Source organism: Zosterops lateralis, assembly GCF_965231275.1.
Source record: "Zosterops lateralis genome assembly, chromosome: 3".
NCBI classification, from domain to species: domain Eukaryota; kingdom Metazoa; phylum Chordata; class Aves; order Passeriformes; family Zosteropidae; genus Zosterops; species Zosterops lateralis.
In genome coordinates this window covers 70419549-70441652 of record NC_139764.1, presented here as the reverse complement: position 1 = coordinate 70441652, position 22104 = coordinate 70419549, and the positions used below count along the sequence as shown (strand labels likewise).

The window sequence follows — 22104 nt, the reverse complement described above, 5'->3', positions numbered from 1 at the left end:
TACAAGAGATTGGGCTTCAATGCTTGAAGGTGTAAAAGCAGAGTTAGGTTTAATACTAGACAAAAGTCCACACAATTCCAGTGGAAAACTTAGTTACTACAAAAGAAGAGGAACTGAATCAGCTTGCCAGTGTTGTTGCACTGAAAAGAAAGATTGTATCACCTCCTTTTCCAAATTTCTGGTGTTGGAAAGGATTCAGGATATTTGACTGTAAGGGAAAAGAAGTTAGAGAAAATTGGTTCTCATTTGTCTTTGTTCATTCTTCTTCTAACTTTGCTCACTTCTAGTAGATTTTTTTTTTTCCTAAGGGAGCAAGATAGTTGTCCAGATGTTCTCTTAAACTGGAAAAAAGGACAAAAAGTCAGATTTGTGTAAAACAGAAGAGAACTGAGCTTATATCTAAACAAGGTGATACTGCAATTCCTTGTTTCTTTTTGATGGGTTTTAGTTAACATAGATTATTCAAAAAAAAACAATAGAGGGTGACAAGAGGACAGGCTTGTGACAGGTGAGTTTGTGCATGCTCCTATCTATTCATCCTTCATTTGTTAAGCAAACTGGACAACCTTAGTAACAAGAATACTTCAAAACCAAGGTATTTTCCTTAATGCTTCCTGCCATCTGCAGCGGTTTTCTTCTGTATGATTTTTTTTTTTTTTTTTTTTTTTTTTTTTTGACATTACACTAAATCAGCCAGGCCTTTTTCAGCTAGAGCAAAAGTACAGCTTTCATGAGGTTTCAGTCAAGTCACACATCTGTATTTGTATGACTGATTGATTTTGTTTAGATCGAGACCTAGAATTTCATATCATTACCTTCTATGCTTTGCAGTTTTATCAGTCATAACTAAAAGCCTTTTTTTGTTGATATTCATAAGTTGGCATTGAGTTACTATTTTGATTATGAAAGAATCCTGGAGAATTGTTTTTATTAGCTTTTCTTAAATCGTATACAAGGCAAGACTTGATTATTTAATATGTACAATTTAAGCATAGTAAAGAAAACTCACTAGTTCTTAGGTTACCTAGTGCAATTAAATATTCATAAAGGAAAAAAACACGTTCCAATATTCTGCAAATCTCTGTCTTTTCCGTCTGTTGTCATCAACTGTGTAGCTTTAATAAGAGACTAATGAAAAGGGCAATGTTTTTACTGGTGCTGGGAGGGGAGAAGCAGCACTTGATTCTTTCTCTTATGCCTTGGTTATCTCATTGTGGTTCTGATGAGCTAGGTAAGTCTCAAAACAGTAGGTTTACAGGTCACTTCATAGAGTCAATGCCCTGGCATTTTATGGCCTCCTAATGAGCCGTTAAACTGGAGATGAGGTAATTCAATACTCTGGGACAGTGTACTCGGTACTGACTCCAGCTCTCTGATTTTAGGTTCCTCAGAAGACGATGAGGTCATTCAAGAAGGTCTCCTCAGGCTCAGGTCAGTCTTCTCTACAGCGTCTTACGTGGCTGTGTATGTGTAAAAGTGAGGTACTTCAGCCCTTCTGTCCCGCTGACTCATGACAGTAATCATTGGGTGGGATGGGGAAGAATCGCTAATCTTGTGCGCAGGCTCCAGAGTTCTTCTTGGATGCAGTCTTGAGTGTTCTGCTTCTGTATGAAAAATAAACGATTACATGAGGAAAGTTTATTTACAATAACGCCATGTCACATACCTGTCGCAAATGGTGGGAGCCCACGGGTTTGTGCGGGCGCTGCGGGACCAGCACCCCGGGAGACGCCGGCGGGCGCACACAGCTCAGTCACTGACTGAAATTTATACTCGTGGCGTTATTTCCGTGCCGCTGTCACGCTACCGTGACCTACCTCCTCCGATCGCGACGCCTCAGCAGTGCCGCCCGTCCACACCCTCTGCCCGCCCGTCCATCCCCTTAGGCTGCCCGCCCATCCCTATGCTTGTCCGTCCATCCCCTTTGGCCGCCCGTCCGTCCCCCTGTCTGTCCCTCCATCCCCCTGTCTGTCCCTCCATTCCCCTGTCCGTCCATCCCCCTGTCTGTCCGTCCATTCCGGGTGCCCGGGGTGGCGGCGCATGCGCGGGCGGGGGCGCTGCACCCCCGGGGAGGGACGCGGGTCCCGGGGACCCCCGTGACACACCCGTGACCCGCCCGCACGGCGGGACGGGCTCCCCGCAGCGCTGCGAGCCGGCTCGGGGCGGGCGGAGCGGGCGCCGGGTGTTGCGTGTGCTCTGGGGCGGGAGAAGCCGCCCGTGTCACCGCCGGGCTGCCGCAGGCCAGAGCGCCCGGGCACTTGCCCGTCGGGGAGGATGCGCTCCCCACACGGTGCCGTGTCCCGCCTGAGGAAACGGGCTGGAGCGACCCGCCCGCTCACAGTCCTGCGCCTGCCGAGCGGGAGGCGAAGCGGTGACACCGGGGCCGTGTCCCTCCGCGAGGGCCAGCGTTCCCCGCGGGCGTTAGCCCTTTCAGGCGGTCTCCCGCGACGACTTCCAGAGCCTCCTTAAATCCCCCAGGGGAGCGGCCGCTATCAGTTGCAAATCCGCAGCTGAGAGACGGTTAATGTACGTGATACCACATCCTGCATCCGAGCTCTCCGAGCGGGTGCCTCCCGCACCCTCCTGCCCGCGGATCCCGCGCGGGATCCCAGTCATGGACAGCCCTTTCAGGAGTCCCCTGCAGGCCCGGCACGGCACGGCCCGCAGGGATGCACGGCCCGCAGGGATGCACGGACGGCAGGGCGGGCCCGCGCCGCGCCCACCGCCGCTTCTCGTTTCAACAGAAAGCGTTCGTAGAGCTCATGCTGCAAACCGCGCTCCCATACCAGTTCGAGCAGCGGCTCCTGCGATCCTCGGCGAGGGCTGCCCCGTCCCATGAGGGAGCCGGGGAGGGCTCCGGGCAGCCGAGAGCGCCCGCCTTGGCTGTGACGGCTGAGGAGCGGCGGAGAAGCCAAAAAACCGCGGTGCTGCGGCGGGCGGGACTGAGGGGAGAGAGGCGCCTTCTGCGCACTGGAACTGCATTTCCCGAAAAGAGCTGCGGTTCGGGACGGGCGCGGGGAGAAGGCGCCTCTCTAAGGCCTGTGACTTCATACCCCGCAGCCGCACGTCGGGCAAACCTCGTCCCCGCTCGAGCCGAGCCGAGGCAGCGCGCAGTTGGGCCGGCGCTGTGTTTACAAAAAAAAAAAAAAAAAAAAAAAATTATATATATATTTACAAATTGCATCTTTTGTACTCTTAATGCTCACGATTTAAAGCGAGGATAGGGGAGCTGGCGGTGTCCTGAGCGCGTCCGAGCCTGCTCTCCCCAAGGCGCGGGAAGGAAGGCACGCCGCTACCTCCCCGCTAGGAAGGAGCCGCATTTTCTGGGAAGTGTTAAAAGCCGGGGGCCAAAGCCCGGCTTTAGGGCAGGGTTGCGGGAACAGACCCACCTCCGCGCCCTGACGGAGCGCGGCCGCTGGACGCCCGAGCCTGCCCGCCCGGCGGGTGCCCGAGTCTGGCTCGCCCTGCCCGGCGGCGCTGGGAGCGGCCTCTCCTCTCCTCTCTCCTCCTCCCCCCGAGGCACGGCCGCGCCGGGAGCGGGGCCCGCCGGACACCCCCACCCTCCGCCCGGGCGCTGCGCGGCGGCGGAAAGGGAAAGCGGCTTTGGCGCCCAAAATGTAGGTGAGGGTTTTGGCGGGAACAGCTCCGCACCGGCACAGCCTCCCGGCCGTAGGAGCGGCGGAAAAGGGCCCCCTCCGACCACACATCTAGGAAAAGGCGGATTCGGTGGAGAGCGCGTAGAAAAAACCACGACGGGCATTTTGCTCGGTCCAGCATCGGCGGGGCGGCGCCGAGCCCAGGCCGGGCAGAGGAGAGGGGGCAGGGCAGGGGCCGCGGCGCCGTCCTGCCCCTCCTGCCCGCCCGTCGGCGAGGGGCGCTGCCCGGGCTCTGAAATGGGAAGTGATAGCAGCACCCCGAGCTCCGCTTTCAAGTGTTAAACACGCGTTTTGTTTCAAATGCACGCGGCTCCGTCGTTTGTTTGAATTTTTGTGGTTTGTTTTTTTTTTCCCCCTTTTTTTCCCCCTTGTTTTTGTTTTCTTGTTTGGTTGTTTTTGAGGTAGGGGTCTGTTTTGAGAGGGCGAGCAGTGTATTTGGGAGAGGGTTGTGCGATTTTTGTCTTGTTTTGCTTTTGTTTAGGGGAATAGAAGAATCCGAAGTTAGGACATTAAAAGTTTTAGGAAGGTGACAAATAGGAAATCCAACACCATTGGTTTTGGTGACATAGTTTCAAGCGAACTCTTGCTGTGCATGTAGAAAGACAATGATTCCAGCTTCCTATAATTGTCTTTACCAAAATTAGCATCTGTTTAGCGAAATGTAAGGGTAGAAACAGCTTTTTTTAAAAAATATGTAAACTGTAAACTATTACTATTAAATTAATTTTTCCACGAACTGGCTTGCTCCGTAGGGTTTTTTCCCTCTTCCCTTCTCCTTTCAAAATGAATTTTGGACAAATGTTGGTTAAGGTCCCTTTTCTTATTTTATTATTTTTTTCCTTTTTAATTTTTTTTTTCTTTTACTCGAGAGTTCCCAGCTGGCAACAGCTCTCTACCTTCCACAAAACTTGAAAGGCTGATGTCCCTTGCAGGAAATGAATGAGTCGATAACATCTGACACCAGTGACCAGTCCAGTGACCCCAACCTTAATTCCACTAATACTGGAGGCCTGAAAATCTCAGTACAGACACATTGCAAATCCAACCTCCTCCATTTTACAAAATCTGCATTTATTTTGCAACCTAAGGAAAACTTTGCAACCAATATATTTACATTCATTTATTTGTCTGGTTTTGTAGTCTTTCATTTATTAATCGAAGAACATACTGAATTTTCTTTTCATTGAAATTTGCTAACAAGACATTTTGTCCATTTAATTAACTCAATCAACTTGTTTGTGTCTGTTTGACCAATATTCTAACCTCTAAGGATTTTTTTAATACCGAATATTTGTAAAATAAATCAGTCTTTCAAAATAAAGACTTAAAAAACTTTATTAAACGGGTATTTCCTGTTTTTTCGAGGGGAGGGGCAGAGGGATCTTGTATTTTACATGTGTGCCACTCTGCCACAAGATATGTAGCCTTGGGCAGTTCAAGTAAGAGGTGTAAGGATTGTTTTCTTCCGGTAACCTTAATTTCTTGTTCATAACTGTGGTTTCACCTGTATTAAAATCTCGCACGTTTATTATATATCCCCCGGGTCATAAGATCCAAGCATATAAATTACTGGAGATTTAATATTGTAAAATAATCGCTATTGTAAAGGGGGAAAGGAGGTTATGAGCCAAAAGCAGTGGTACGTTGCACGAATGCGTAAGGCAGGTCAGTGTTGGAAGTCGACCTCACTGTTGAAATAACCTATAGGAAATTTACGGTTGAAGACTGCAAAGGAATTTCAGGATTTAAAGCTTCTGCTCCACTTGCCAGGGTGCTTGTATTTGTACACTCTTGCCCACCCTCGCCTCTTTTTTGCAAACGATCACACGGAGCCTCCACCTTGGTGTTTCACACAGAAATGAGGCGCTGGCAGGGGAATTGACGCTTTCCTGAAAGGCAACAAAAGGAGTAAACAGGCCCATGGGGGCAAAGGCGTTCCCCTTAATTGGGCAGACTGATCGACGCCACTTCCCAAACAACAGCAAGTGCTTTGCAAATGCATAAGCCCCTTGCATTCAGGTTCTGCACGGATCAGTTTGTTGCCTTGGCTTTTGTTTGTGTGTCCTTGGGATAAGAGAGGATGCTGGGGGGAGGAGGGGGGAGGTTAAAAAGAAAGTCAGAGTCCAGGTTTTTACAAGGTATGGGCAACGTTTAAAACATACACACATACGTATATGTATATGTATATGTATGTATATGTGTATATGTGTGTATATATATAAATACCGCCTGGAAAGACAGGTTAATGCGAGAGTAGGTGGTTATGAGGACAGAATACTTCCACTTTTACTCTAAAGGAGATGGGCGGAGGGAAAATAAAACTAATTGTCCCGTAATTGTTTTTCACGTTTATAAAATATAATTTTAAATGCGTTTGGCCGAGCGCAGAGCAGCGGGAAGGGCTCGAGGGCAGGGCCAGAGCTGTGTACCTGTGAGCGCGGAAGGGGAGTGCCCTTGCAAAGGGGCTGTTACCGAGCCCGTTACACATCACACATTTTTCTCCGAATTGGATCTCCCCTCCCGCTGGCAGTGAAGACTTAAAACAGCACTCCTCGGTCACTGTTATTTCTCCCCTCTTTGTCCTCTTCCCCCGAGGCTTTTTTTTTTTTCTTTTTTTTTTTTTTTTTTTTTTTTTTTTTCTTTCCGCCCTCTTCTCCAGTAAATCCCTCTCTCTGTCCGTCCTCTCCCAACTGCTGATTGAGGTTCACTCCAATTCTCGGCTTGAAAACTGGGCTCTTATTTAGGAAGTCATTAATCACATCCCCTCCCCCGGAAAGAGATGGCGGAGAAACCTGTGAAGTACAATTCCTCGCCCCATCCCCCTTCCAGAAATGTTGTGAAACGCTAGATCTGCGCACATTCTGGGGCATATTAAGGTGATATCGCGTTTCCGGCGCGCTTTTAATTTGAATGCGTTATTAGTAACGATCCAGTGGCACATCTGCCCGCATTGTGCGCAGAGGGTGCCACAGATGCCTCCCGGCGCTCGCCGTGCCTGTCTGCGCACACGTGTGTCCCCCGTGAGTGTGTGCGCACACGTGTCCCTTGTGAGTGTCTGCACACACGTGTGTTCCTTGTGTGTGCACACACGTATGTCCCCTAGCCGTGTCTGCACACACGTGTCCCTTGTGTCTGTGCACACGTGTGTCCCCAGCCGTGTCTGCACACACGTGTGTCCCCAGTCCATGTCTGCACACACGTGTGTCCCTTGTGAGTGTCTGTGCACACGTGTGTCCCCTAGCCGTGTCTGCACACACGTGTCCCTTGTGAGTGTCTGTACACACGTGTGTCCCCAGTCCATGTCTGCACACACGTGTGTCCCTTGTGAGTGTCTGTGCACACGTGTGTCCCCTAGCCGTGTCTGCACACACGTGTCCCTTGTGAGTGTCTGTACACACGTATGTCCCCTAGCCGTGTCTGCACACACGTGTCCCTTGTGAGTGTTTGTGCACACGTGTGTCCCCAGTCCATGTCTGCACACACGTGTGTCCCCAGTCCATGTCTGCACACATGTGTGTCCCCCAGCCGTGTCTGCACACATGTGTGTCCCCCAGCCGTGTCTGCACACGTGTCCTCTGTGTCTGCACACACGTGTGTCCCCCGTGAGTGTCTGTGCACACGTGTGTCCCTTTGTGTCTGCACACACGTGTGTCCCCCGGCCGTGTCTGCACACATGTGTCCTCTGTCCGTGTCTGCACACACGTGTGTCCCCAGTCCATGTCTGCACACACTCCAGTGAGTGCCCACACGCGTGTCCCCGGTCCGGGAGCATCTCTCCCTGGTGTGCGTACGCGGAGCCTCCCGCGGTGGGCACAGATACCCCCATAATCTCCTCCGCACGGCCGCCCCTGCGTGCAGCTGTTGTTCAGTGGGCTGTATCTGGAAACACACGGACCTTCCTACGGATTTCTGCGTGCACGGGAGGGCAGAACCCCCAGAATAATACGTCATCTCGATTTCCCGTAAAGAAGCGTGCAGATTAGCTGTCCGAAAAGGAAGGGGAAAAAAAAAAAAAAAAGCGCCGTGTTGGAAATTTCTTGTTCATTCGTAAATTATTTTGGTGTGTCAGGCTACTTGAAATGGCGATTGGCTGCTCCTGCCTCCTGCCAACCCCTTAAGGATCCGATGCGAAATTAGTAGCAAGAAAGCATGTAATTGACCGAGTCACGTGTGCGCAGGGGGCCAGAAACGGAGCGAGAGAGCCGGGGAAAAATCAAAAGAGGGAAAGCACATTAGACCATGCGAGCTAAATTTGCGATCGTTCAAATTCAGGATGTTAGATTAATGCAGAAGACCACTTCGATCCACAGGGAAAGTTTTCATCTCACGAGTTTGGAGCAGAGGGCCCGTGGGGCAACATGGCCGAAGGTTAATTTTCTTTTTCTATTGTTTTACTATGATTTTCGCTCGCTCGCTCGTTCTCTCCCTCTGTCCCCCCCTCCCCCCAGCCCTTTTTAACCCAACTATGCATTACCCTTTTTTAGCAGCTCGCGCAAGGGGGCTTTCTCCAAACCCATTGTTACCCAGCTCAGAAACTGTTCCGTACCGCCCACACCGATTCACAACTTGAAAAGCTTTCAGGGGGCTATTGTTTGAATTGTTCCTGTTTGATTAAGCACAGTTGCAGTGGTGGGATGAGAAAACGGCCGTACACCTGTCCCAACTTTAATCGAAAGTTTATTCCAAGGAGGGATGGATACACGGTGGAAAATAGTGGTTTCGGCGCTGCATGTGCAATAAGCAGTTGTGCAATCTACCCAATTTTGCTTATTCTCTGTCCTCCACCCCTCCTCGGCCGCCTCCCCCCTCGCCCCCCCCGGTCCTGCGCCTTGCGAGGAGAGACTAATTGAGCTGAGAATTTCTCTTGAGAAATGGGATCGGTCTTAAACCAGCAATATTCAAGTAAAGTATCGCGTTCCGTGCTGTAATGTGGCTGAAAGATGGAGTTAAATGGAAAAATACACGTATGTACAGAAACGTGGGCTGCCCTGGGCTCAGAGAGAGGGAAAGCCTCCGTGCGCAGTGTTTCCTCTCTCTAACCTCCGGTGATTTTATTTTGTTACGTATTTTGGGGAGAAGGCTGTTTATTTTAGGATTTAGGAAAAATACGCACTTTTCACCGTTTGCTTTTCGATTTTGTTTTGTTCGCCCCCCCCCCCCCTTTTTTTTTTTCCTGTTCAGTTTGTAGTAACTCCTTTCTACAGCGGCGAAAGGATGTTACCAGAATTTAACTCTTGCTTTGCATCTTGTCCCTCTCTTCCTTCTTTTTCTGCCCCCTTCCCCCCTACACCCCCCGCCTTTCCCTCTTCCTCAGCAGGGGCGAGTAAAGGTGGAGACGAACCCGGGAAGTTGCCGGAGCAGGAAGAAGAAGAGGAATCCCAGGTTTTGCACGGAACCGGCCATTGCAAATGGTTCAATGTGAGAATGGGATTCGGGTTCATCTCCATGAGCAACCGAGAGGGAAGCCCCTTGGAGTCTCCAGTTGATGTCTTTGTACACCAAGTAAGACCCGTTTTTGTCTTCCATCTCAGCCTGCCACATTTGGTTGAGCTCAGTGGGGACTCCGGTTTTATGTGAAGAGAAGTAACCTATTTTTTCTAGGTATTTAAGTACATCTGTAGTTAAAGAGTTGCCTTAGGTAGTGGTTTTGTTGGCAGTGTACAATTTGAGTAAATAAGGTCGTTAGATTGTGCTTGGTCTCTGTGGCTGGTGATTTGTGCAAGGGTATAATGTTTCTTCGGATCTTCCTCCTTGGTTAGAAAAGTCTCCTGTGGTTTTTATTTATTTTCAAATGTCACAGTTTTAAACGAGGTTTATCATTTGTCACCAGACTGATCAGGAGCAGATACGCCTTTCCTTGGAAAGTGTTTAAAATTAAGCTGGGAAAAGGATAAATAAATGTCGGGTTTCATTCAGATAACATTTCAGTACAGTTTTAAACGGTTTACTTGTAAACCTCGAATTACTTTTTAAAAGCTCATCTGAGATTAGTTAGTGAAATTAAGACATAATTATAGTGTTATTTTGCAGTAATTCAGACCTGAGAGCGTCCCTGTGGTGATACTCTGAAGCGTGTATGTGGTTTGGTTGGTTGATTTTTAAGTATTCCTTTCTAGGGAGGAAAAAAAAAAAAGTAATCTTTAAGTATTCAAACCAAAAGCAGTGTTTCTGTAAGGCTGTTGGGGAGACAAGGGGTGTATGTTCCATGGTTTTAATTTTAAGCACAGCAGCACGGTTGGTTTCGTGTTTTGAACGTGGAAACTGGCATGAATGCCTTCATGTTAGAGTTACAGATGCAAAATAGGTATGGTACAAAATAATAAGAGAACTTTTTTCGAGATCTGTACTGTGGTTTGTGAAGAAGACCTTCCCTGGTCTTTCTCTAAGTCTCCAGTTGCAAGAATGCTATTTTGAATTTCCCCCATCTCCTTTGTGATCAGAGAAGAGAGGTCTCAGGTAAAGAGACCATTTTGGGGTTGGCTAGGGCCATGTTAGGGAGGCAAAAGGCATCTTTTTTACGAGGTTGTCCGTTTTCTATGACGTTTGCAGTGACGGTGAAGGGGGTGTTCCGTGATTATATAGTGACTCCCTTTTAATGCTGCATTTGGTGGCCCGGCTTTATTCTGCAGTAACTTTATCAGGCTTTTTAAAAGCGTACACCTTTGATTAGGTTAGTAAAAAGGTGGCTGAAATTTCTTAAACTCCTGGTGTGCCCTGTTGCCTTGCAGTGCAGGGTGGAGTGGATTTCTGGTCTTGCTGCCTTACATGTGCCCTTGCACCTAAGGGCCTGCACTTCAGTATAGCTGCTTGCGTTTGAAATTATGTACAAAGCGTAGAATCCACTAGTGAACTTACTAAATTCCTACACTTCCTGCTTTGTATTGGCATATAAGCTGCGTCCTCTTTGCTGCTGCTTTTTCTGTTTAGAATTGAATGAATGAAACGCTTATCAAAGAAGGAGCACTCTTCCTCCTTTTCCTTTTTCTTCCCTTCTTTGTATCTTAACTCACAAAGTTGCTCTCTACAGTTTTATAAATATACTTTAAAGATAAAACCCCCTTTCTCTTAATGTAATTTTGTGTTCATGTATGTGACATTTTTGCTTCTTGAATAGTAGAAGACAAATATTTGAAACATAGCAGTGCTGTTAATAAAAAACACATTTGGAAACAAAGATATTCTTAGAGCTGTGGAAATAGAGAAGTATTGAACTGCGTGATAACCTGATACATTTAAGTAATACTAGACAAGGTTTTTGGTTTCATAATGGAAAGTAGTCATAGAAGATAATAAAGTAGTAGTAAATTTGGAAGTCTCTATTGAGTTGTGTCCCCTAAAGGAGGGGAAGAGAAGGAAATGTTAGACAAGTTTGTTTATTACAGTTTAATAATCTACAGCTTATCCATACCCTTGGGTTTCTAAGACAATCACAGTGTAAAATGCAGTGAAAAATACTATGTTTCATTGCTTGCTAACTGTGTGCCTCAGTCATTTTGAGTTTACTTAGAGATATGTCTTACTGAGTGAAGTTACTATCAGTATTCTGCAATGAATTGCAGCAAAGAATGTTTCTCGTGATTTTCATTCTGATGAAATCTAAGGTGTATATATATATGTATAAACTTCACGGTGGCATGAATCATCTTTCCATCAGTTTTCTGTGTAACGTAACAGGGAGAACTACTATGTATTGTGTTTCAGAGTACATTTTAGAGAATTGATTTTGCTACATAAAATGCTTTGTTAGCTAGCTAGGTGATAAAGTTCTAGTTCTAGCTAGTTCTAGCAGTAGAAATCAGAGTATAACAATGTCTTTAAATCTGTAATGCTATTTAACACTGCTGCTTGTACAACAGTCTGTTGCCTGAGCAGTGAATGGACCCTATTCCTATTTGTTTCATTAATTTGAAAAAAATTGTCCTGTGAATGGTCCTTTTCAAGGCAAAGATGTTAGTTTCTTAATCTGTTGAAACAAAATACTACTGTTCAAAATTGCTTTGAAAACACTTCATCATTTAAGTGTGTGCAGGTAGTGTTGCATGCATTTATTCACTCATTCTGCAGTGTTTGTAGTTACTAGTATAATTTTATAGAAATCTGAGTCTGAGCAGGGGAGAGAAGCTTCTAGTTTACTTAGTCAAAGTCCTGTCAAAGCTAGCTTGAACCCTGCAACAATATTTTTACTTTCTTATCTTACCCTTTTTTGGTGAGGTTATGCCCAGTTTATGAGATCTTGCTATGAGCAAAAACTTACTGTATGTCAAGTCAAAATTCCTGTAATAGTTTAAGCTCATTATACCTAGACTTTTGAGCTTGCAATAAATAATTTTGCTTTCTTCTTGGAGTTCCCCCTTAGCTATGTGTGGATTATAGTCGCATTTTTCTGAAGTCGGTGCTTTGCTAATTGTATATATTGATATATTTTTAGAGGACTGTGCTTTTGTTTGGACTTCTCTTCCCCTACATCCAATGAAAGTCCTGCTCACAAAATACTTGCAGTATTGAGTTTTTAACCCTGTCTTTAAAGTCCCTCCTTTGGTGTTAATCATTTCGATTGATCTTCCCTGAACTACCTTCAGACTGTTACCCTTCTAGTAATGAGGTACCTAGGGCTGTGGATGCATTATTTAAGGTAGAAACACATCAGCCATTATATATGTACATCTATGTGTCTACAGTGTAATTTGGTACACTTACACACATCCACAGTCTTTTCCTTTTGAGCTCTATTCTGATACACTTCATATCTTTAAGTCATGTATTTGAGTCATTCAGGGTCATATAAAAATTATGAGTCCTAAGAGCAATTTGATTTTTTGAGCAGAAGCCATGCTTAGTGCAGCAATGTGCCAAGTCAACTATTTCTTCTGAAAAAAAAAAAAATGGAAGAGTAGTAACTATAGTCCTTTGTAACATTTTTAAATCTAAGGAATGTGCACCTTTCTGAATTTGGCTCATTGTCATATGTACTCTTTATAAGTTACCATGGAATGAATAATACAGCTTATTTCTCTTTTGTGATGTGAATTCTTGCACCTAGTTATGTGTAAGTGGCTCTTATTAAATTTTAGAAGAAGATCTATTTGTCAAAGGGTAAAGCAGACTGGAGAGGTGAAGTGAGGAAAACCTTTTGTGGTGCACATGAATAAAGGTCTTCAGTGCAAAGGACTCAGAGGAGCTGACGTTCTTATAGAATCAGAAAAGGACGTTTGTTAAAATTTTTTTGCACATTCAAAATTAGACACAACTTAAATATGTACTACTTCTTTTGAATGCTGGCAGTAAGGCAAAAATGCTGTATATTCTTTTTCACACACACTTTGTACAAGCCGAGCTACAAACAAGTCTCTTTTCCTTTGCTTAGCATGAAGCACAGATGTTAAAGATGATAATGAACTGTAGGGTGCTGAATGTAAACAGATGCAATTAAATGCCTGAGTATCGAGGGTTAAAAATTCATGTCTGTTTCTCAATAATGTGTTATTTTCAGGATAGGATGGATTGTTCCGTTTAGATGGAGTTTGTTGGGACCTTGTTGGCTCTGTAGTCCAAAATTCTTACCACAATAAAGGGTTGATACAAGATTTCTGAACTGGGACCTTAAACACAATCATTCTTTGGGATCCTCTTTTATGAGATGGGGAGAGGAAGGAAGGGAGGAGCAGTATGTAGGAGCTGGTGTATTTTGTCTTCTCGTTAAAAGGAATATCGTTGGCTTGAAATTTTTCACTTTCATCTGAACTTTCTTACTGTTAACATTACTAAAAAATTTGATAAAAATGGAAAACACCCTTTTTTCTTGCATTGAATCCTTCTGCACTGCACTATCATTTGTGTATTATAAAGATTGCTCTTACTGTTTCAAGTACATATAACAAAAGGAGGAAAAATTACTGAGACTATTTTGACTGTAAACAGAAAAATAAATGGAAAATGAGACATATAAGGCTTTTCCCTTAATGTGACCAACTGTCCTTTTCAATGATGAATCAGATGCCTGTTGTTTGAATTCCTAGTTTTTAGGCACAGTTGAACTACTTTTCCTATGACAGAGTAGGGCATGGCATTATACACTCAATGCTGACTTTCTTATATTGTGAGCACATGTGATCCTGTGCTTTTTCAAGGATGTGTTCATTCTTTCATCTAGCATACCTTTTTAATTTTTGTTTTATTGGGAGCTTTTAAAAACTACTTAATTGCTCAGGATAACTGTAAGTCCTGGCAAGCAGGCAGGATCAGTATTTCATTGCTCCTTATGTTTAGTGTGACATGTTTGAAGTATAGAAGTCCCCAGAATACGCTGTGACTTCTGCCGGGGACCAGGCAAGGCCAGCCCTAATCAAAACAAAAGTGGCTAGCAGGATTTAGGGAGGGAGGCTGAGGAAGGAAGCAAACAGGGAGTGAACGTGTGTCTGCAGTGAGCATGTGTGTGGAAGATCCAGCAGGGATCAGACGCGGGTGTCAAAGTCTGCTCCGCAGCCTCAGCGCGTGTGGCATCTGTAACGGGATGGAGCTGCCGGAGACCTGGAGCCAAGCAAGGTTTGGCACTCTCCAGCTGTGCTGCAGCATGCAGAGAAATGGTGGAGACGAGACCACTGATTGTGGTGTGGATGGAGTGCTACGGCATTGGGATTCTTTTTTTTTTACTAATTTTTAAAATTTTGTTTTGGCTACTAATTACTGGATAAGTTAGCATAATATATGGACACATAGACAGATGGCAAAATACTTCACTGACAGCTTGATGGTTTAAGATGGTTGTCTGAAGAAACTCGTACTTTGGTTATTTGAGTTACAGAGCCACCATCTTCTTAACCTTCCATATTTCATCTATTTACATCTAACCCCAACACTGTAGTAATTTTTTATTAGTAAACCCATATAGTATTTAAGTGAATGGCAACACCATTAAACCTAAGGAGCGTTATGTCAGATCAGCGTTATGTTAAAACTCTTCACTGAAGAGTTTTAAACCTTGCATGGTGACAAGTAGAAATCACAAGTGGCCCAAAGGCAGAGGGCTGCAGTGGGACAACTTTGTCTTAAGAGGTATTTCCCTCTTTGGCAGGGCAGTAAGCTCACCCTTTCCAGAGCATGCTATCCTCCTTTTCTCCAAGACTGAGGAAGTTGTGCACTGGGGTTGGGATACTGGAAGGAAGAGGATATTTTGTCTGGGGCACAAACATAAGATATCAAAGCAGATACACGAACCAAAGCTAAAAGGAAATGAATTGTCAGATTGGGAAAAATGTTATTATTGTTGCTTGTTCTGGTTTGCAAGTACATTACAGAGGCAGTAGATACATTTAGAGCTATCCAGAGTTTCGTTTCACAAAGTATACTCCCATGTAAACATTGCTTAATTAATCTTCCTTAAGTAACCCATTGCAGTAAAGGCCTGCCATATTTCCCCACTAATTATCAACAGAAGCAAAATTAGGCCCACCAGTTTCTATAAAGGTGTACAAAAGTGACCATAAAAGTGTCATTTAAGAATGATCCTAGAAATGAGAAACTAGAGGGTAAAAACAATTTATGATGCTTTTTAAAACCAACACAAATAAATAAGGACATATTGTTTAAATTTTAAATTCCCTGGATGTAGGAGTGCTTTTTTTGCCTTTTTTAAAATCAGCTGAAAGTAACCAGGACTTACATAGAGGTATTATGTGATGCTTGACTCTTTTTAAAAGACAGTTCTTCAGGCTAGATTTGGACTGGCTTTTGCCTGATGGATATCACCAGTGAAAGAGTGAATCCTTAAATTGCTTTTACATCCGCAGAGTATCACTAACACCTCTGCATGGAAGGTGGGGAAGTGCTTCTGATTGCTTAAGCCTATTCAGTTGAAGAAACTGGTGTCCATGCTTTTCCTCAGATTAGTCTGGCTGGTTCTGACTTAAAATGGAGGGGGGGTTTAACTACTTGGGAGATGGCTAAAGGGAATTCCAGATCCTCACTCCAGAGATGGCTTGGCTGCTTGAAGAGCAGCTGTAGACCTTGCTGCAAGCTTCACAGTCTGCTGTATTATGGAAAACTGGCACTGAATTCAATTTTTTCTGAACATGCAGAGCTGTAACATGCAGCAGTTCAGCAGCTGCTCTGCAAGCAGCCAAATAAGATTTTGCAGTAGCAGTGTGGGGTGACTAGGTGGAGGCTTAAACTCCTACAGCCACTCTTCTCGGTGGGAATCCTACAGAGATGACTTGGCTTTTACATTTGGCAGCAGTGCTGCTGCCTCAGTAAGTTTCAAGAGCTTTTGTATCACTGTTGGTATTGGACTAGGATAAGTGCTTGTGGGGCTGCATTGCAAACTCAGCTGCACTTCAGGGACAGTGTTCATGTTCATATCTGATTTTTGTATCATTTTTTGCAGCAGGGAATGCCGATAATCCCTGCCAATAAGGGTGGGCAGTGTTGGCACTATGGGAGGGTGGCCAAGGGTGCAAGCAAGCAGCAGCCAGGATGAGGTGAAGGTATTGGAGCAAAGCACTGGAAGCTGCTGTCACAGAAATATGAGGAATGAAACTGCTGTCTCCTGGTACAAAATAGCAGAGTTCTTGCATTGCCACCTTCAGCTGGGGATGGAGAGACAAGGAAAGTGATGATGACTTTGCAAGGAAAAGGGCACTTAAGGGTATTGGCATGAGTACAGGCATCTGAGTTCTCTTTGGAAGTGAAATGTTTCAGGAGTCTTTCTGTCACACTTCAGTCTTTTTCTTTTTAAGTGATTACAGTTCAGTGGTGGCACTGAAATATATTGATTGCTGTTTTTAAAAAGCACTATTTATAAGGCAGACAAAAAATCAGGGAAATTTTGAGTAATATAAATAATATGTGGGCTTTTTCTTCTACAGAACAGAAATAAGCATATTTACAGGGCATGTTCATAATAATTTGGATAAATCTTTTTAGCAGATAGGTGGGGTCTAAGTGAAATTTGTTGATAATCTGGAAAGTACAGCTCCTTAATTATTCCATAGGTATGGAATTTCAACTTTGAAATTTAAATGCATCAAAGTCTTTGAGATTGAGAGTTTGTAGAATATTCTTATTTTATTATCAGTGTAGGTGCCAAGAAAATCACAGTTTCTATTCCAAAATGCTGATCTGGTGCTAGAATTGCATTTTGTGGAAGGAGGAAGGCTGAAAAGTTTGGATTTATTTTTTAGCATTGTAAGTTAATATTTTCACTGGTTAAAATTCTTTAACAAGTAAAATCTGAGTAAAGGCATATGTAATAAGTATTTGGAGTGTATGAATTTATCTATAAAATTGAAGTAATATTTCATGACTATAGCAGATCTTGTGCACTGTCAGAAAATGCTAATCTTGTTATTACATTCATGAGTGTGTAATTCCCATCAATTTAGCTGATAGTTACTTTCCCATCAAAGATAATCTGTTCCCAGAGAAGACTTCTTTTAATAAGTAATGCTAATTTATAGGTATGCAGTGCTGAGAGAATTTATTTTTCTTGATTGTTTTTATTATAGTGCCACGTGAGACTACTTTAACATTTGTGTTACAACACTCTGTTTATGGTCATATAAATACATGGACTGAAATAAACCCTTGTCTGAAACTGAGTGTAAAAGTGATAGTCATTGTGTACTTTCAGGAGACCAGAATAAGCTTTTTTTTTTTTTTTTTTTTTTTTCCCCGAAGTACAGGTGTCTTTAAAATCCCTTAATTGTGCACATGTGCTATAATTTATAAAATATTTTGTTTCATTTTACAACTGTGTTTTGCAAGGTAGTAATCAAAATCTTGGTTAGTTTTATGGGCCATTTGTAATAATACAATCTTAGGGGAAATAAGGGGGTTTAAAAAGCCTCTGCTGACCATGTGTAGTAATTTCTAAATATTCTTAGACTCATTGTACTGGAAATACTAGAAATATATAAAAGTAGTAGTATCAAACATACCTAACAGACCCAAGCTGACTTCTCTAGATGTAGGGTTGGACCCTCAATTGCATCCTGTATTTAAAATATATATTATATACATATCACAATAAATAAATAAATATCACCCAGTTTAATTACCTGGTCGAAGTCATGCAGATTATGCATCCTGAGAATCAGCCATTTTTGACACTAAAGTGGAATAAGATCCAAGAATTATTCACTAACGTATTTGCTGCCCTCTTCCCCAGATTTTAAACAGAAAAGTGCATCAAGGGAATGGAAATTTGAGAATTGTTTCAATGGTGAACATGCAATGAAATTATGACAGCCCTTCCCTTCTTGATTACAGCCCGGTGGGCCAAATTCTGCTCAGTGTTCTCACATGATGTGCTCCTACTGACCTGTGAAACTTAGAAGTGGATGATAAGACTCTTACATGAATGTTTTTACTGAAACTATGTGGTTCCAGGCTTTTGTTTTCATAAGGCAGTAAGTGTGCATTTTGTGCTCAAAAACAATCTGACCTGTTCCCTGTACAGCGCCTAAAATATGGGGTAGTAGACAGGGTTTGGGTCACTGTTGCTTGATTAAAAGTTGACTAAAAGTGATACAACTCATTGAGTTCATGCATACATACTGTGTTATGTATGTAATTTGTATATACTTTGATACTATGCAGCTTTTTTCCTACTGTGAATGTATATTTAATGTCTTACCTAAAGTCACCCTGCTGCTCATCTACCAGTCTGCTCTGGTGCTAAGGTATCAGGCTGATAATGTGTTTTTTTTCTATCTTCCTGTTGAAAAATTGCTCAGTCCCAAATAAGTTCCTCACAGTAGGAGAAAGTGGAAGAAGTATGTCAAAAGCTCCCAGTGTGGGAAAGACCCCTCACTGTGGGCAGGTTCTGTTGGAGGTGAATGTAGTTCACCCTTGCAGTGAAAGTGTCTTTGGGTTGTTGAACAGTTACCGAGCCCTGTGCAGGGCCTTTGATTTCTGGCAGGGCTGATGGGATGCAGTAGGTATTGGGAAATTAAAAAAAAACAAAACAACTTGTAACTTGCAGTATTGCAAATCTGTGCTGATGAAGGGGAAGATGGGAGCTCTTCTGTCTGGATTCTTCAGGATCTTCTATTTTCTTCCCAGGCCTTGGTGTTAGGGATGTAGAGATGTTACTCCGAGATGAGGGAGAGCACTGACAGGTAGGGAGGAGGAAGTAGCTGAACCTTCTGCTCAGGCAGGAGCAAATGGACAGTTCATACATTTGGAGGCATAGTATAGTTCTCAAATATTTGTAAATGCAGTTAGTCAAAAGATTTCCATTTCACCACAGTGTTCCACTGCAGTGAATACATTCTCATTTGGCTGTGCCAGATCTGCTTTGTTTGCCTGTTTTGTTGTTTAGTTTTGGAGGTTTGTGTGCCTGTGTGTGTTAATTAAAGCAAGCACATTACATTTGTAATAGCCGTTTTACATGAGTCAAAAATCACATTTGTTCAATGTTTTCTGCATGTTTTGCAGAAACTGTTTATTGGGTGGGAAATGTAGGGTAGGAGTGAGCCCTGTAAGGAATGCATGGTTTCTTTTGTAGGGGTCTTTGTGGCTCTGGCATGCAGGCTGATCTTAGGGCATCCTGTTTGTTGTGCGATTCTGGTTTAGAAGCTACTGCAACCTGGAAAAAAAGATAAAACATTTTTTACAAGTGTGTTTAGCTGACTTCGGGAATTAGTGATAACTGTTAAAGACAGACATTATTTGAGGGTGATTGATCTGGATGTGAAGCAAATGCATTAATAAACAAAGAAACTCTTCATTTTTGATACTGTAGAAAACTTTATATGTCACTATTGACTTTACAGCACTAGTCACAAAGAGAGGGACAGTGAGATTGAACTGTAGAGGGTAAGAGAGCAAAAGATTTTAAAGATGCATTGTTAAGATGAAAACAATATCCAAGATTCTTAGGCAGAAATATAGTACATGTGAAGATAAAATTTTTGCTTAGACTTGCAGGAATAGGATTTTGTTAGTGTTAGTTCCTGCTTTAGTGAACACTTAATGGAGCAGTAATTACCACATCTTTCACCAAGGAGTGCTTAATTATCCTGGACTACAGTCTATTATCTATACTAAGAAAGTAGGTTATCAGATTCTTCTCCTAGCAATGTCTTCTTTTCCTCAAGAATTAAAAAAAAGAAGTTAACAATATTCCAAAATATGATCTATTAGATTTGAAAATGTTTAAAATTATATAAATTGAAGACACTGATCAGGAAGATTCCTTTAAATTTGATCTGTGCCTACATTGTCTTTAGTAGAAATTATTAAAGACTATTATAAAAAATAAAAATGCATATTCTATTTTATATGTATTTACATTTAGTAACTACTTTTTTAAAGAACGCAGATGCTTTTAAAATTAATCTGCAGTCTGCTTTGAGCAATATCTCTTTATGTTTAATAATGTAATTGGTAGATCCAGATTTCCCAAAGAATTTTCACATTAATCTTCATTAATTTATTTTAATTGAGCAATTACACATTTTTTTCAAATGGCAGATTAATTTATTTTTGCACTATAGTTTCTTTTTTACTGACAATAATCATCAGTAGTTTATTGAGAAATGATAGCCCATTCCACGCTTGTGTGGGTTTATTGTTAATCTTCACACAGTACTTCTTTGGATGATCATTCTTTAACTGGTGACAGCTGTAAATGGACTAAGATTAGACTGCTGAAGTGGCTACAGTTGAAGCATTTGGTGAAAGATGAATTATTTTTATTGTTCATTATTAGATATTATGATCAATGTTTAAGATTTTCTGTGATCCACATATTAATATCTTTTTAATAGGAATCAGTGTATTTTTAAAAATTGTATATAAAACACTACTATGTTTCTATACTTATGATTTAATTTCCTTTTATCTGAATGTCCATTACAAGGGATCTAAGCCAGCACTGACCACAATAGGTGTCACGAAATGCATCCATAGTATATTATAGTCTCTTGAGTGAGCTCATGGCATAAAATGGTTGATACACAATGGTTGATACACCATGGTTGATTTTTGCAGTATTTCTGGTTTTAGGATGATAAATATAATCTGTATCTTAAATTCTTAAAAACTGGTAAACCGTAGCTTATTTTCTGTTTTCTCCCTCCATCTGATGTGCATTTTGAGAGTACAGGATGTTTTATCTACATTTAAAGGACCCAATGTTACTAAGAGATGAAATGTTGAGCCAGGTGAAGTCAGTGAAATAGCTGTCGAGGAGTTTCAGTGCATATGCACAGTTTGTCTCAAGGATTTTTTTTTTTCCTAATGCTTTCATTTGGGAGCTTAGATACTTAAACCAGAAAAGCTTGATTAAATAAATGAAAGGGGGGTTTGTGCGTATAAACTGTCATTCAATGGACTTGGTTTTTACTATCTCTGTATTAAAGCTTTGCAATCTTTAAAATGCCCCCAAACTAATTATATAACTATTATTTGTATGAACTTATCATACACAAATGTTCATTTGAATTTCTTGCAGCACATTCATCAGGATCTTCATTAATTAAAGTGTAGCTGTGCCACTTTGTGGACAAGTTTGAAATTCCTGGCATTTCAGGTCTGAAAGAGGACTTGGAAGATTAAATAATTATTTATTGAGAATATGTGAGAAAATAAAAACGTATACTGATCTGTGATTTTCTCCACTTAAGTGAACATGTAGGCAAGTTTAGTACAGGGTTTTTTTGTTACTGTTTAATTCCAGCGATTTAACAAAATTAATCTGAATTTGTATGTCTTTTGAGCACATTGTTCTGGGCATACTAACATCTCGCTGCCAAACTTTTAAAGACGATGGACAAAAAACAAAATTGCTTCCTTTTATTAAGTCTGTATGGAAGTAAATTATTAAACAATAAGGGACATGCTAAATACAGAAGAAAGACATTAATCCTTTCTTCCTTTAATAATTGGTTTGTTGAAAAATACTGATTACATTATTTTAACATAATTTTTACACATTTACTAAACAAAATACCTCTGTGTCAAAAGCAGCTGTTAAATTTTGAAATGTCAAGTTTCCATTAATTTGACAAATTTTATCAAAAGCTTTCTGGTAGCAATGTTGCTATGAAAATGTTACTATTAAAAAAGCTACATTCAAGCATTAAGAAATCAAATCAGAATAATTAATTTGGAATTCAGCAAAAAACCCCAATGAAATATGGGTCTATTATGAATAGATGCTAATATAGGAAATACAAGATCTCTGAGATATCTGCATACAAGCCTTGTTTTCATCTTCTCCAGCATTCCTGCATGTTTCAGGAAGCAGCTTTAACAATGTAGGTCAGTTTGGATTCTGCTGCGGGGAGGAATGGCAGAGAGTGATGCCGACTTTAACCGCGGGTTTTGTATTCGCCTGTTCCCTTCTGGATCAGCGCGGTGGCATCTGGAAGGGGCCAAAGGAAAATATTCCGGGCCTTAATTTCTCTGCTCGCTGGGCAGATTTGCCGGTCAGCTGTTGACTTCTCTG

The 22104-nt window shown here is 42.4% G+C and overlaps 1 protein-coding gene across 5 annotated transcripts in view; it reads left to right on the top strand.

The window, feature by feature from the left end:
- Positions 1 to 1397: 1397 nt before the first annotated feature.
- LIN28B (lin-28 homolog B) overlaps positions 1398 to 22104 on the top strand; it is a gene marked incomplete at its 5' end in the record, with an annotated part of 84768 nt that continues 64061 nt past the window's right edge. Inside the window, 2 exons of one of the 5 annotated variants that reach the window (XM_083858118.1) lie at positions 1398 to 1431; positions 8974 to 9158. In XM_083858118.1, the coding sequence (XP_083714244.1) occupies positions 1398 to 1431; positions 8974 to 9158 (219 nt within the window). Of the gene's footprint in view, positions 1432 to 7927; positions 8025 to 8527; positions 8559 to 8814; positions 9159 to 22104 lie in introns of those variants that run through there. The other 4 variants (XM_083858116.1, XM_083858119.1, XM_083858117.1 and 1 more) reach the window with 4 other exon arrangements.